The sequence below is a fragment of the Aythya ferina genome (genome assembly GCF_964211825.1).
Source record: "Aythya ferina genome assembly, chromosome: 9".
Lineage (NCBI taxonomy): Eukaryota > Metazoa > Chordata > Aves > Anseriformes > Anatidae > Aythya > Aythya ferina.
The window spans coordinates 27,658,033-27,673,106 of record NC_140305.1 but is presented as its reverse complement, the minus strand read 5'-3'; the positions used below and the strand labels follow the sequence as shown (position 1 = coordinate 27,673,106).

Below are 15,074 nucleotides of genomic sequence, written 5' to 3'. Positions count from 1 at the left end.
GTCTGTCAGGGGCTGTAGCGAGGAGGAGGAACGCGCCATGAGCCCGGCTGCACAGCGCTTCGTCATGGCGAGAGCGGGAAGTGATAAAAACCGAGCATATTGAACCAGAACTCGGACACCGAGATCAGGTGGCCCTTCTGGTGGTAGTTTCACTTTCTCGGGTGTTTTCAAGTAACGTTGTCATTAATCTGTGAAGCCGTTTCTTAATCATTTTCAGTGACCCTGCTGAGCAGGCAGCAGTCACCTCTGTTACTGTCTGAAGGAATGACTGCGTGGTGCTACTTCTCTCTGCATCTGCCTTGTGTTTTCTGAGAATCATCCTTAATTCACTTTCAACGTTTCTAACTTAGTTTTCCTCAGTTGTATCTGTTTGTGTCCGTTTGCATTCCCAGCAATCAGTGAATACAAAGTTACGCTGTGGCCACATCAGTGTTGCAGCAGTCCCAAGACAAGTAGGGAAAAAAACAAAAACAAAAACAAAACCTTTAGTACAGAATGGGCTGGTAGGTGGATTCTGGAACCTGCCAGCCCCCAGATAAACTGCAAATAAATTAAAAAACGACACACAAAGCGTTCAGCCCCTCAGGTGCAGCCCCCCCCGCTCTGTAGCCGTGTGTCCCGGCTGCTCGGGGACACCCCCGGAGCGGCCCCGCAGTCGCTGCCGGCCCTGTGCAGCCCCGGCTGTGCTGGCGGCCCCTGGGGCTGGCCGGAGCCCCCCTCATGGGCTGGGGACGGGGTTTGTGGGACCAGAGGCGAGGGCTCTGTGACGGCCCGGCCCGAGGCGGGTGGGCTCCTGCAGGGGGGCCGCTTGTAGGGCCGGCAGGGCTGGGGCCGTGTCCAGGGCCGAATCCCAGCCCCGCTGCTCTCGGGCCCTGCTGGCAGCACCCCCCGGGGAGGCACCGCGGCAAATGGGGCGGGGTGCAGCCGTCCCGAGGCGCCCTTTTCACCCCTTTTCACCCCTTTTCACCCATTTTCGCCCCTTTTCGCCCCCGTTGGCTCGGTGCGAGCTGCGGCTTCTCCCCGTGCAGCTTCGCAGCCGCCTGGGGCGGGACGGGGCGGGCGCGGGGCCGGGGCCGGGGCCGGGGCCGTGACGGGCAGCCCCAGGTGGCGGGGAGGGACCGGGGGGGGCCGGGGGGGGGCTGCGGGTCCCGGGGGGCTGCGGGGGGGGCGGCTCCGGTGGGGGCGGTGCCCGCGGGGCCGCCCCGGGCCGTGCCCCCCCCCCCCCCTCCCTCCCGGCCGGGCCGCCTGAGGCAGCGCCGAGCGGCGGCGAGCGTCTGACAGGCGCGACCTCGCATAAGACGGCGGCCGCCATTGGCTCGCCGCCCGGCGTCCCGCTGCAAGGCGGCCGGCGATTGGGCGCGGGGCGCGGCGCGGGGCGCTGTGTAACGTGTCTCTTCTCTCCGCAGGTCGGCACCGGGCTGCCCCCGACGGCCGCGCCGCTGCCGGGGCCCGCTGCTAGAGCGGCCGCCGCCGCCGCTTTTTGCCTTGCTTGCTGCCCGCCGCACCGCCACGACCGCCGCTAGCCCCGGCGCCCCCGGCCTCCTCGCAGCGCTCCCCCCTCCCCGGCCGCGCAGAGCCGCCAGGTCTACCCGCGCCCGGCCCGCGGCCGCCCCCCGGCCCGGCCGCCCATGGGTGCCTGAGGGGGCCCCGCGCCGGCCCCGGCTCCCGGCGCCTCGCCCATGAGCGGCCCCGAGCCCTGAAGAGCCGGCGGATCGCGGCAGGGAGCGGGGGGCGCCTCCGCCCTGCCGGGCCCCTGGGCTCGGCCGCCGCTTCTCCCGGAGAGCTTTAACGCCCCGTAAGGCCCAAAGATGGCTGTGAGCGTCACGCCGATCCGGGACACAAAATGGCTCACGCTGGAGGTGTGTAGGGAGTTCCAGAGAGGGACTTGCTCACGGCCAGACACGGAATGTAAATTTGCACACCCATCGAAAAGCTGCCAAGTTGAGAACGGACGCGTAATCGCCTGCTTTGATTCATTGAAAGTGAGTAACTCTTCATTATTTCCAAGGACGTACGGTTACCGACAGCGGCGGCAGCCACAGAAAGCCCGGAGCCCGAAAGGGAGACGCTGCTGCCTGCCGGCCCTTCTGCTGCTCTGATTTGTGTCGATGCTCGCTGTTCTGCCCTGCTCTTTTCCTCGGGGGAAGGGGAAGGGGGAACGGGGGGAACGAGGGGAAGATGAGCCTCGCAGGGCTGGAACCGTCCGGCACGGCTGCGGCTCCTGGTCCTCTGGCTGCAAATGATTCCCTGCGTGTAGATAGAATAAAGGGCATTTCACGTAGAAACAGCTAAGTCACTGTGAGGATTCTTTGTTTTTAATAGCACAGACCACGTAAGCAATATGATGATTAGTTTCCACCCTGTAACTGCAAGTGGGTTGGTGGTGTCCCCGCACAGGGGGAGTGAACCTTGGAGAAGTGTTTTCCATCTCGCGTTGTTTGGGTGCCCCTGAACGCTGTGGTTGTGTTCCTGTGCTCGGGGCTCTGTGGTTGGCCTTTCCCTGCTGCAAACGCACGGCTTTCAGGGAGGGAGAGCGCCCCGCAGCAGGCAAGGTGCCTCCAGACAGGCTACAGGATGGGCACAGGGTGCTGGTGGCCTTGCTGTGCTTTTTGGGGCTGCCTCTGAGCTGGGCCCTCTCCGTGTGGGGCTGTTGTTTCACTGTAGCTGCGGTTTCAGCGATAGGTGCTGAACGTGTGGGTTTCCAGCTTCTTCTCTTCATTTTTTACAATTTAAATTACGCTAGCATTTAAAATACCTGTGCCACAAACAGTACCTCAATTCAGTAGGGTCACTGAAACCAAAAGCTGGGAAACAAGGGTGTCAGTGTCATCCTGCAGCACGATCTCTTCTTGGGATGAGTCCTGGGAAGCGGAGCCAGCCACAGAGCGGGGGATTGCTGAGCGCACTGAGGGGGAGCTGTGCACGGCAGCGAGCTCTGCAGGTCGCTGGTGCAGGCAGGAGGCGGGCTGTAGGGGTTTGTGGGGATCCTGCTGCGCTCTGCCTTCGGACACGCGTGTTGCTGAGCTCTGGATGGAAGGAAGGCCAGCCCTCAGGGCGTCCCCAGCCCCACCGCCCGGCCTGTGTCAGCGCACGGCAGTGAGAAGCTTTCGTTAATGTACTTCTGATTTTTTTTATTTTTAAAATGACAGCAATTACAATGCACAGGAGGAAATAAAAAACATTATAAAGCCTGGAGCTGCGGCACTGGCATGCGCTGGGAGTTAGCAGAGGGCACGGCGCGGGGCAGAGCTGGCGGCATCGCACCGGTGGTGCTGGGCTTGGGCGCAGCGTGGGGGGCACGAGAGCAGCTATGGCACGGGGCGTGCAGCCCGGCACTGCCGCTGCTGCTCTGCACGAGGCAGACTCGGCTGACCCCAGGGCACCAGCCTTACAGCCGTGGGCATCCCGTCAGCAGCGGGACAGCGCCTGGCTTCGCTGTAGGGCAGCGTCCTGGAGCTACTGAGACGTCAGAAACCAGCGCCTGGAGGAGCCCTTCCCATCAGCGGGGTTCTGTTTCCACCCTCTGAAGGAAGGAGGTAATTATCACCTCTGCAAGGAGCTGCGAGGCCTGTGGCTAACAGCTGTAGGGAATAGCCGGCGTTGTTGCAGGGCTTCAGAGCGCCCATGGCAGGCTCCGGCACCACCTGAAGTCAGCGCAGGTAACGGGCTGGGGGCCGGGGCCGCCTCTAACATCACACACACAGCGCTCAGCGGGGGCCTGCGTTGGGCTGGGGGCTTCCTCCCCGTGCCGTGGGTCTCGGCGGGGGAGTGCAGCCTCCTTCCTGCCTGCTGCTGTCCTGTAGTGAAGGAGCCTGCCTGTCGGGTGAGTCCCTTCATTAAAGGGCAGCGGGAGCGTGTCGGCGCAGGCTCCTGTCCCGGCCGGGCGGTCGCTGTTTTGTTTTTGTTTCAGGTTTTTGCGTGCGCTAAGCTAAACAAGTGGGGAAAGCATAACAAAGTAACGGCTGCTATCACAAACACTAGATGTTATGCAAAAACAACTTAGGAAAGTGTTGTACCGGATTTATCTCCGCTCTGAGAGGTCAATGAGTCGTTTACCAAGAGATAGGAGGCTTTCGATGCAGACACGTGGAGGCAGTTAGTGCTGTTCCCCGAGAGGCAAACCTTTACTAAGGATGCACCCAGAAGCTACCATCCCACTGAACTGGTTTCCTGGGGATGTGCCTGCTAGCAGTGTTGGCACTGACTGGCTGCTCTTGCAGGGTGCCCGGGCCACAGCCAGGTTTTAGTCGCTGCCATTTTCCTTCCGAGCCCTTGGCACCCCGGGGAATGGCCTGGTGTGCCCGCGGAGCGGTCAGCCTGGGGACGCTGCCTTTGCTTGTTGTTTTGCAGGGAAGAAAGAAAAGAGGGAAATGAGCAAGGGTTGCAGGTGGCAGCCCAGGCCGTGAGCGAGGGGGCACCTCGTCCGGAGCCGCTAGGGCTGCAGTGTCCATGCGGGAGGGCCGCTGGGCTCTGCAGCACGGTGCCGGTGTGCGCTGCGGTCCGAGCAGCCCCTGTCCTCCTGCAGGGAGTCCTCGCCTCGGGTCAGGCCCGGGGACACCGCAGGGCTACTCGGGGCGCTGCGCTGACCAGCGTCAGTGTGTGGGCCATAATCTCACCTGCGGGTAATTTTTGGGGGGGTTGAAGACACAAACAATGATGCAGTGTGTTCAAATTGTCAGCTAAAGCTGGGTCAGCCTTAGCTCTGGCTTGCATTATTTAAATTTATCCGATTTTCTTCCTAAATTTGGATGCCTAAAAGTCTGTCAAACTGTCTGCAGCAGAAGTAAGCTATCGAGTTCCTAAGTCAGGAAACTGGTCTGCAACAGAAATTGTTTTGAGCATAATATTAAAACATTGATTTTTTTTTTTATTTTTCTTGGTAGGATTTTTTTATTTTTCTAAGTAGGATTCATTTCTGAACCCCGTTAACTTCGTCAGATGCTCCGATGGCTGAGTCACCTGCCGCTTCCTGGGCACCACGAGGCAGATGCCCCGACATGGGGGGATGGATGGAGGGATGGATGGCAGGGCTGGGGGGGCTGCAGGTGCACTGAGGACACCCATGCGAGCAGGATGCCGTTCCTCTGCACACCGCGTCCTTCGGTTGCCTCGCTGCCTTTTGTACCCATATTTTTGAAATTGTAAACGCACCGAGGAAAGAGGAGGGAGCAGGAGGGATGTGGGCTCAGGCTGCTTTCTGTCGCTGCTGCCTACAGGCGCTTCCCCAGCGCCCGCGGTGTGCTTCCTGCACGGGCTGCTCACAGGGCTCCACGAGCTCCCAGGGGCCGCGCTGAGCTCAGCAGTTTGGCCTGAGCCCCCCTCCTCTGCCCGGGGCTGGTGCGTGCTGTGCACACTGACACTTCGGGTGCCTTGTCGTTCCCCTGGGCTTGCGCTGCCGCTGGGCTGCTCCTGCCCGTTACTTGGGTGTCCCGCTGCAATGCAGGAGCCCGATCCTCCTCTTCCTTCAGCACAGAAGCCCTGAACACCGCGTCTCGCTGCGTTTGTGAAACCCAGAAAAAGCCCCGAGCCCCAGGTTGAGGTCTGCCCACTGAGCAGGGCGGTGGGAAGCTCTGGTGCCTCCCAGCTGTCCCTGATACATGTAGGGTGTCAGTGCTCTACTGCCTGCTGCAGGAGGAGTTGCCTTTCGAAAAGGAAACTCCTGAACTCTCGTAGTGACACTTCACTTTTTATCGAGAAGCCTTAAAAATATATAAAGGTGTTATAATTACAGCTGAACCTGGGGAGTGCCTTATTGCTGACGCCTCAGGGATGTTGTTGTTAATTGTTTAAATCTCCTTTGTCACTGCTTCAGAAAACAGGAATAAGTTTTTCACCCGTCATTGACTGTTTTGTTATAGTTGCTTAAGGGAAAAGGACCCCACTTACTTCAATGCAAAGAAAAGAAAACCACTGAACGCATTTCTCTAATAATGTTAGAATCGATGGTAATGTTAGATCGTTGGCTCTACGTCACCTTTAATTAAGCAAGAAAAAAAATCCAGAATATTGGTAAGAGAGCCTGCTGGCAGGGGACTCCAGCAACGTGTCCTGCCCGTGGCGTGGCGCAGCACCCAGCCTGCGGGGTGGGCCTGGGCACGGGGGGAACACGGGGAGGTTCCTGGGGAGCTGATAAAGCAGCAACCCCTGGAAAAGAGGAGGAAAAGCAGTGCAAAGCGTTCCGATTCCTCAGTCGGATCTGATTTGCCGTATCGGCTGTAGCTGGATAGGTTTTTCTCCTCCAGCCTGCCAGCGGGCTGAGCTCCAGCAGGGGAAGCGAAGGGGCACCATGGGCTGGGGAGGTGGTGGGGCCGTGAGGCCGAGCGGCAAGCGGCCCTCTGGAAACAAGGAGTCGGAACCGCGTGTTCCTCTGGGGGCACAGAAATGGCATTTCGGAGTCTTATCGGATATCCAAACAAGACCTGTGCCTCGCTAAGGTGTGCAGAGTTCAAATTACAGCTTAAGCTCTGCGCCTGCAGGAAGAAATCAAAAAAGAATTAAACCGAACTGACCGGATTGCATCGCAACACTCGCAGCTGTCAGAGCCCGCGCGCCCGGCGCCAGGGTGGGCGTCTGTTGGGTACGGCCGGGGCTGCTGCTGTGCGCACCACGAGGAGTTTCTGAACTGATTCGCAGGGAGAACTTGAAGTGGCATAAACTAAGAAAAGCTCACATCCCAAATATTCAGTCATTTGTCCTACGTCTTCAAACGAGCCATCGGAAGCCGCCTGCGAGGCCTCTGTCCTTTTTGGGATGACCCCAAGTCTCTGTTTCTCGGGTTTTCTGCATACAGCTGCCTGGTTGCCAAGGCTCGCTCCTGAACTTGCTGGAAGCAGCAGATTACATCCAGGACTGAATGATCACATCTGGTTTTTGACTTTGGAGAAGCTGCTGTTTATTCGCTGGGACTGCGTGGTGCTGCTAGCCCAGCTGGCTGCCGTTTAGGAAACAGGACCCGCGTCTTTCTTAGAAATCTGCGCGGCGCTTCAGGGCTCGGAGCAGCGCCTGCAGCCCGAGCTGTCTGCCCGGCAGGACGGGCCGGGACCAAGGCAGCTGCCTCGGCTTTCAGAGGGGATGCTGGGCACACTCATGCCATGGGGAGGTGCTGGCGATGGGAAGGAACCTGCTCCAGGGCTGCTGGGGGGGCTGAGGGAGGTGGGCGCTGCGTGAGGAAGGGGGCGGCTCTCAGGGGAGCGGGGCCGCTTGCCTCTCGGCATGATTGCAGCAAGACGGAGGGGAGCGCTTCCAGGCTGATCCTGTGTACCCGTAAGGTGGCTGTGGCAATGGGGTGAGGGCTGGCAGGAGGCCCCGGTGCTCGCCTTCCCGGAGGAAATTTTAGAGGTTTCCCGGAGGAAATGTTTAAGGTTAAACAGGGAGGTTTCCGCGTTGCAGGAGCCCGGCAGGTTTCTGGCCACGTGTAGTAACGGTGCCTGGGCTGGGGAGCCGAAGCACCCTCACCTTGCACAGCTGCCTGTGCGGCCCTACAGTGCCCTTAGCGCCCTCCCCTCCATCAGTGGGGTGGCTGCCGGGCAGGTCGGGGGCCTCGGGCTTTGCTGGGAGCTCCGTGCACAGCGGGAGCCTGCGGAGCCGAGGCGAAGGGGAGCGTGGTGGTGGCCGAGGGCTGCGTGCCTGCGTCTGCTGAGCTGGGTGTGCGGAGCGGGGGGGCGAGGGGCTTTAGGGCAGCTGCAGCGTGCTGGCCACAGAGGTGCTTCCACTGGCAGGAAAGTGGGTAGGAAGGTGCTTCCATCTCCGGCTGGAAAAAGGGCAAAGCAAAGGGGGGGAATTAAAGGGAGGTGAGGGAGACAAACAGAGGAACAGCAGAGCTCAGAGGAAACCGGTGCTGCTGCACAGCCTGACAGGCACTGGGGGAGAGGCGGCTGGGCACGGTGAGCAGGCAGGCGGGGAGGGAAAGGGAGAGTAAAGTGAGATGGAGAAGGGGATACTCAGGGAGCTCGAGACCCAGAAGGAGATGTTCAGGGAGCTCGCTGGGCCCAGCAGCACAGGAGGGCTCTCACACGGCCCGAGGACACGTGTTTGGTCTCAGCTCCTGGCAGCTCTTTGCAAGACCGTGTTTGTGGCTGGGGGCAAGCAGGGTTCTGCTGGGGCTGAGGCTGTTTGCTGTAAGGCTCGGAGCTGTGTTGTACCTGGCACTGCACATCCAGACGTGAGGAGCGCGCTGTGCGCTGTCCCTGTACCCACACCCCGTCCCTACAGGTGCACGGCACACGCCCTGTGTTTTGTAGGTGCCTGTGGAAGCAGTGCAGGATGGTGTTGGCTGCCACTGACGTGAAGGGCTCCCGAAATGAGGGCAGGGCGATGCCAAACTGTTCGGAGGTGCGTTGGTGTGCACTGCTGGCCGAGGGGAAAACACCCCTGCGAGTACTTCATTGTTGACTTTGTGTGCTCCTCTCCCTTATTAAGTGCAGCGGTTTGAAAAGTGGCTGAGCTTGCCATTAATCTAACTTATTCCACGTGACAATTTTTAAAAATTAATCTCTGTGGTGTAATTATGCTGTCAGAACAACTTGCTCAATTTTCTGCTTTATCCACCACAGATTCCAGAAACTTTCTAGACCCGAAACGCTCCTTTCCCGGCGGTTTTTCCTGCCCGCGTGCGGATGTGTTGCAGTGAAGCCGTTGTCTGTGGTGCCTTCCCCCGGGTTGCTGTGTGTGCAGGTGTTGCCTGCCGAGCCTGGCCTCGCTGCGGATCCCAGCAGCTGCACCCCGCTGCCCGCGGCCGCTCAGGTCTTGTCAGCCCGCTGGGTGTCTGTCGTGCCCCTGGGTCTGTGTAAGAAGGAGCCTTCAGGGTCATTCCTGCGGCTGGAAAGGCCGTCTGCGAATTGAGAAAGTCTGCTTTGTGCTTATACAAATTGAGAACCCATCAGTTGCTAAAAATACCCCGCGTTTAATCTGGGAGCCTTGCTCGGCGCTGCCGGGCGTCCCCGGGCTCTGGGCACAGCTGAAGGGCAGGTGTCCAGTGCTGTGCTGCTGCTCGTGGCTCAGGCCTTGCTCCGTTTAAATGACCGCTAATTAAACATTACCAGGTCACTACCGAAGGTTTGTTTGGATCATCTGAGGAATTACTGCGTTCACCTTGCCCGTAACATCGCTGGAAAATGTTCTTGGCCCCCAGGAGCCGGGAAGTGCCGGGCAGAACGGGGCAGGCAGCAGCACAGGGCCCGGGGCAGGGCCGGGAGGTGTCTGGGGCCTGCTGCAGGGCTGGGGCTGCTGACAGCGCCCAGGGGCAGGCAGGGGCAGAAAGGGGCAAGCAGGAGCAGGCACGGTGCCTGCCTCACCGCCTCGCTCCCTGGTCTCGCTGTGTCCCTGGAGGGATGAGGAGGAGGAGGAGGAGGAGGCCGATGCTTTCACCTCCGTGACTGCTATGGCCTTGCTCGTGCTGCACTTGGGGAAAATTGGCTTCTCGAGGGAGCCGATGCGCTGGCCTGCTGAATGTTGCTGGTTGTTTCTGTACTTCGGAAGGCTCCCACACATGGAAACATTTTAATTTCCCCACCAGCTACGCGGCTCTCGCTTCAACCGAGAGCAGCTCAAGTCTCCAGGCCGGAGACGTGTTTTTGTGCTCTGCAGATGTTATCTGCTCAGCCTGTTTGCTCTCTCGTGCATAAGGGAGAGGTAATGGAACTGCTGAAATGTCTTAATAACGAACTTAAACTGCCATTAGCCAATGCCACTTCCTCCGGAGACATTGCCAGCCTCAGTCAGGTGCAGCCGAGCCGCAGCAGCGTGGTGCTGGGGGGCGGCGCTGCCGGCACTGCCCGGTCCTTCACAGCGCCCTGCCGGGGGCTCGGGGCTGCACGGAGCCCCCCCAGCGGCACCCGAACCTCCTCACACCGTGCCCGTGGGGCAGGCTGCTGCCTCTGCCGCCGGCTCTGCCTCTCGGAGCTGTCTGCTCTCGCTGGGGAGCTCTGGGTGAGCGCTGCCGGCTGCTTGTTGCAGGGCGCAGAGCAAGGCTGTGTTTCCTTGTGGGTGTCCGGAACACCCCTCGGTCTGCAGCAGGGATTTTGAAGGGCAGCTGGGCTGGCTGCGCTCTTTGAAGCCGTGTCCCTCCTGTGCAGCCTCTGCCCCTTGCTCTGCCGGTCGCAGTGCACTGGGGGTGCCCGGGCTGGAGCCTCGGCCGTGCTGCTGCAGGCCCGGGACGGTTCTGCTGTCAGTGCCCGTGTTAAAGTAAGCAGCTAGAGGGACTTCTGACCACACAGCACTATTTTGGCAGGTTTGGGACTCTCTAACTTTAGAAAAATAAACCTCGCCGCCTGCATTTTCCACCAATCTGTAGCCATTGGCTGTCGCTGGAGCAGCGAGGACGCAGCCAGCCTCAGGTCTGTTCTCGCAAAGCCCGGGCGTGCTGCAGGGCCTTACACACACCAAAAGCACCTTCTGCTGTTTACATCTCTCGTCTGCTCCTCTTACCCAATTGTTGTGTATTTCGTAAGCTTTTCTGAGCTCCCAGTGCCTTTTCCCCCCAGTACTTCCCCTGGAAGAGTTCTGTTTTAAAGCCTTCCCCTCCAGCCATGGGGTGAGGCTGTTCCCACCTGCCCAGCGCCACCCCCGCTGCGTGGCTGTGCCACAGCCTGGCCCGCTGCAGGGGCTGGGGGGTCCCCGCCTGCTGGGAAGCCTTTGGACACGTTTGCTGGTTAAAATAATCCCGATGTGTCAGCCTGGGTTTGCCCACCACGCTGCTCGCTCGCTACCCGTGCTTGCACCAGGGGGTTCTTTTCTTAAGGACTCGTAACCCCCCGCTCCTCGCGGTATCTGGGGCGCTGTCACTGCTCCTCCTGCTCTGCCCCGAAAGCTGAACCGCGTGCAGGCAGCTCGCTGCGGGAATTTCTAAACTCTGAACTTGGTTAAGTCTTTTCTTTTCTCTGCTGTTTAACCATGTGCTCGTTATGTCTTTTTCTTCCCTTATTTGCCTATGCCATAAAAAACTATCCATCTAGCTTCTCTTCCTTCTGGCTTGGTCCAGTTGCTTTATCTGTTGTCTAATTATTTTAAACTTTCCTTTCCACTGTGTGTGCAGGCCCCTCTAGATTCTGTAGTAAAATAACCAAATTCGAGTTTTTCTAGCATTGTCCCCTGCTACCCTCTGGTGCTGTTATCCCCTCGGCCGGCTCCCGTGGTCCCTGAGCTCAGGCTCGCTGGGGGTTCCCCGAAGTGAGCGAGCTTCCCGTCACCCCAGGCTGTCGCTGCTCCCCCACACCCGGCTCTCGCTGAGCAACCTTCACTCGCCAGCCGCTTCCTCGGCCGCTGCCCCACGGCTTGCCCCGTGCCCTTGCTGCTGGCAGCCTGTGCGTGGTTCCCCTGCGCTCTGCTGGGCTCAGAGCCTCCAAACCCTGCGCTGACAGAGAGCACCCAGCCCGGGAGAGCTCCCGCAGTTACCCCATGAGTGCGCTGGGAGGGTGCCTGTGAGGAAGCCACCTCTCGGCCCGCAGCAGGGCAGGTCGGGCTGTCGCTGTGTTAGAGCCGTGCTGGGCCCGCCCGCAGCGTGTGCGGGTGTGATCGTCCCTGGGGACGGGTCCTGCCAGACCCAGTACGCTCGGGCACTGTGCACGCTCAGGGCGAGGCGCATTGGGGTGGGTGTGGGGCTGGGGCTGGGGGCTCTGCAGGGACCCGCCGCGAGCAGGGCAGCGGCACCAAGCCACCGCGGGCACCCAGCGCTGCCCGCGCGTAAAAATAACCCAGCGGAGCCGTAAACAAGCTATTTCTGTCTGGGGGGTGACCACATGTCGGTGACTCACAGCCTCGCCATGCTCGGACACTCGGGGCTTGCCCCGTGCCCCCGGTGCGCACAGCAATGGGGGCCTGGCGGGGCTGCAGGCCTTGGGTACGAGGTGTGGGGCCGGCTGCCTCCTGCTGTCGCCTGGCTGGCACACGGGGATGTGTCCTTTCCCATACAAGTCCCACAGTTTGTGTGGCAGTGAGCAATGCCATAAATGAGGCACTCCTCGTTTTCTGTAGGCCTTTTCCCTACCCAATTCCAGAGATTCTCATTGACAAGAGAGGGCAAGGTTTCCAGGAGCCACAGCTGCCTGTCCCAGACCTGCGTTTTAGCTTACCTTCCCCCCACTCCACGTGCTCAGACAAACCACCTGCACTGCGCGAGGCTGGAGCAGAGCCCCTCCGTGCCGCCTCCATCGCCGAGCGCTCGGGGTCGTGCGGCTGCACGCAGCTACCGCGGCTGGCGGGGCCCAGCGGGGGGCTGAGCAGCTGCGGGTCGGAGGGAAGCGCTGCTGCTTGCCGCGGGGGTGGCCGTGCCAGGCCCCATCGCCGCCCGCAGCCAGGCCAGGAGCTGCCCCGTGCTTTGGCTGGCGCTGGAGGAGCTGCCCCCCGCCTGCCCTGGCTTGTGCGGTTGCTGCGGCCCCCGTTGCAGCTCCCCGCGTGGCAAACAGGCGGACCCCAAACGTGCACATCTCCTGCACCTGAGCCAGAGCAAGAGGAAGGCGCCCGCGCTCTGCCGGAGGTAAGGACCGGGGCGGCGGGCGGGTGCTGGAGGTGAGGATGTGACGGGCGCTGCCCTGGGGGCGCTGGCAGGGCAGGTGGGGCAGCGGGAGCCCCGCGGAGCTCCCTGTGGGCAGCCGGCCCTGAGATTGAGGATGCGGGGAGCTGCGGGGCCGTGCTCGGCTGTGTGCTGCCTGCGGGGGGTCAGGGCATGGTGCCTTTGGTGGGGGCGAGCCGTGGGGCCCAGCTCCCTGCCGTGGGGGTGCCGGGCAGGGCGAGGGCGGAGGGAGAAGGGAGGAGACCGGGCGGAGGCTCCCTGCTGCCTCTCGGGATGTGGCGCTGGGGCAGGACGGGGCTGGCCCAGGGGGTGCTGCGGGGCTGTGGCCGTGGCAGGACGCACGGGGTGATCCCGTTAACCACCGCTGCCGGACGGGTTCCTGCCCACGTTGCAGGGCTGCAGGAGCGGAGCTGGTGGCCTCGGCACTGCGGGGGCAGAACCTGAGCCCCGTGCACCCTCCTGTCCTCACCTTGTCTTCAAGGCCTTCTGTCTCCCTGGTGGGTCCCTCTCCTTTCCTCTCATCTGCGTTCCTCCTGGTGTGCTCCCCGCGGTGCTTTTCCTCCTTGCTCCCGTCTTACCTACCTAAACCAGCCGTTTCTCTTTGCTTTTCATTCCTTGCCCCCTTTCCATAACACCGCTGCTTTTGACCAGAGCTTTGCTGTGGGCTCGTGGGCTCTCTCCCCATTCCTGTTGTGAGGGCACCTCTTGGGCACATTCCTGGGGCATTTTGTAGGGCTGGGCTCCAGACCCCCAGCAGCACGACTTACCGCCTGTCCCTCGCGGTTCACATTTCAGGTGTGCTCTCTTTTTTCCAGCCAGCCCTCCGCTGTCCGAACGCCTCCCTTCCTTTCACACACAATAGCTCTGCCAGGGGAGCAAGCGAGAAGCCCGGGCCGCTTTGGTGCTGCGGCCGGGTGGTGGCCCCGTGCGCCAGCCCCCCCAGCACCGTGCAGGACGTTGCCCCCGCTGCCTGCAGCATCGCCCTGCGTTTGCTGTGTCTGGGGCTGCCTTCCCCAGGGGCCTGCTGCTGGTGGTACAGGAGCTCGCGGCGCTGCAGCAGGGGGAGAGGCTCACGCAGGTACCTTCAAACGTCTGCTCCGTGAGGAGCAAGGGAAGGTGCCTGACTTTGCCTGCCTTACGCTGTGGTAGGTGCTAACCGCGTTTATTTTTAACCTGAGGAGCTCTGTGAGAGGTGTGTCTCACAGCCAGCCCCCCCTCGCTTTTTCTTGACATGCCCTGACTGCTGCTTTACCTAAAACTCACTCCTGTGTGTGATTTGTGGTGCCCAGGGCAGCTCTGGCAGAAGGATTGCGCTGGGAGGTGGGGGCGAGGCGTGCTGAGGGGCTCCGGGTGCTGGCCGGCTCCGGGGCGCTGCAGCGAGCAGGGACTGCGGCACCGCGGGGCTGAAGGGCTGCGAGGATGCTCCTGGAGCTCTCGGAGGGATCGTGGCGGTGAGCCTGCCTGGGGAAGGCAGCGTCTCAGAGCACTGCTCAGTGGGACGCACTGAAAATAATTTCCCTGGGCTTTGGTATCGATTCGCAGAGAGCTCACATCTGAGTGACTGCCCTTGAGTTCAGGGGAACGTTTTAAGTACCTGAAGGTACTTTCCCTATCGATACCGAGGAGCTCAGGCCCTGGCCGGTGTCACACGCTGTCCTTCCCCAGCCCGGCTTCTCGCCCCCATCCAGCAGGGCGGAGGCAGCGTGCTGCTGCCTGCCTGGCAGGGCCCGAGCGGGGCAGGCTGTGGGGAGATCTGGTGGCTCTGCATTTTTGTCAGCGCTGAATTTAGCTGCCGCATGTTTTCCTCACGAGGCATTTCGTGATGCCGAGAAGTGCTGGCGCCGAAGGAGCTCGGCCACCACCAAACGGGCTGAGGCCAGGCTGCGGTCACCATGCCCCTCGGCTCCTGCGCACAGGGAGAGCGGCTGCTCCTCCCTCGGCTGCCTCGGCAGTGGTGGAAGCGGCCGCCTGAGTGGGAGAGGGCCTCGGATCCTGAGCACAAGTTTCCAATATTTGACTGGAACATCAGACAGTTCTTCATCGGAGCTGCCAGATGCCAAAATCAGCTGCAAGCTGCCTGTACCCAGCGGGATCCTTGCCAGACGAGGGAGTCCAGCAGGGTTGATGCAGATAAGTCTTGCCAAGCGCTGAGTGTCTCCTCCAAGGCTCTGAAGGCCCGCATCTTCCCCAGGCCCCGGCTGGATCTGGGGCCGGCTGCACCCACAGAGCTCAGCTCTCCTTCGGTCAGTCCAAGGTCAGTGCTGTCCCTTGTCTGGAAGTGCCCAAATGCAGCGGGAGCTCAGGAGGTGCAGGTTGGGTCCAGCCTCCAGCCGACCCCTGGCACAGCCGCCCGCATCCACCTTGGCCGGCTCAGGGCAGGGGCACGCAGCAATGGGGCAGCCGGTGCCAATGTGGACAGGAACCTGGCCAGGCACCTCTCACACCTGAATTTGCCTGAAAGAGATTTTGCTGGGAGCAGCAACTGAAGGCCCAGAGGCGCAGGAGCGGGGCAGCGACAGAGGTGGTGCTGGGGTCGGGGTGCTGGGCTGGCCGCGGGGCAGGCCGC

The 15,074-nt window shown here is 61.3% G+C and overlaps 1 protein-coding gene across 16 annotated transcripts in view; it reads left to right on the top strand.

Moving 5' to 3' along the window:
* MBNL1 (muscleblind like splicing regulator 1) overlaps window positions 1-15,074 on the top strand; it is a 65,185-nt gene that overhangs the window by 19,562 nt on the left and 30,549 nt on the right. For 12 of the 16 annotated variants that reach the window (XM_084529378.1, XM_084529376.1, XM_084529372.1 and 9 more), the window contains exon 2: window positions 1,407-1,982. The exons of 3 other annotated variants lie outside the window; for them this stretch is intronic. In XM_084529378.1, the coding sequence (XP_084385504.1) occupies window positions 1,809-1,982 (174 nt within the window). In that variant the 5' untranslated portion in view covers window positions 1,407-1,808. Of the gene's footprint in view, window positions 1-1,406; window positions 1,983-11,994; window positions 12,473-15,074 lie in introns of those variants that run through there. One more of the 16 variants, XM_084529373.1, reaches the window with a different exon arrangement.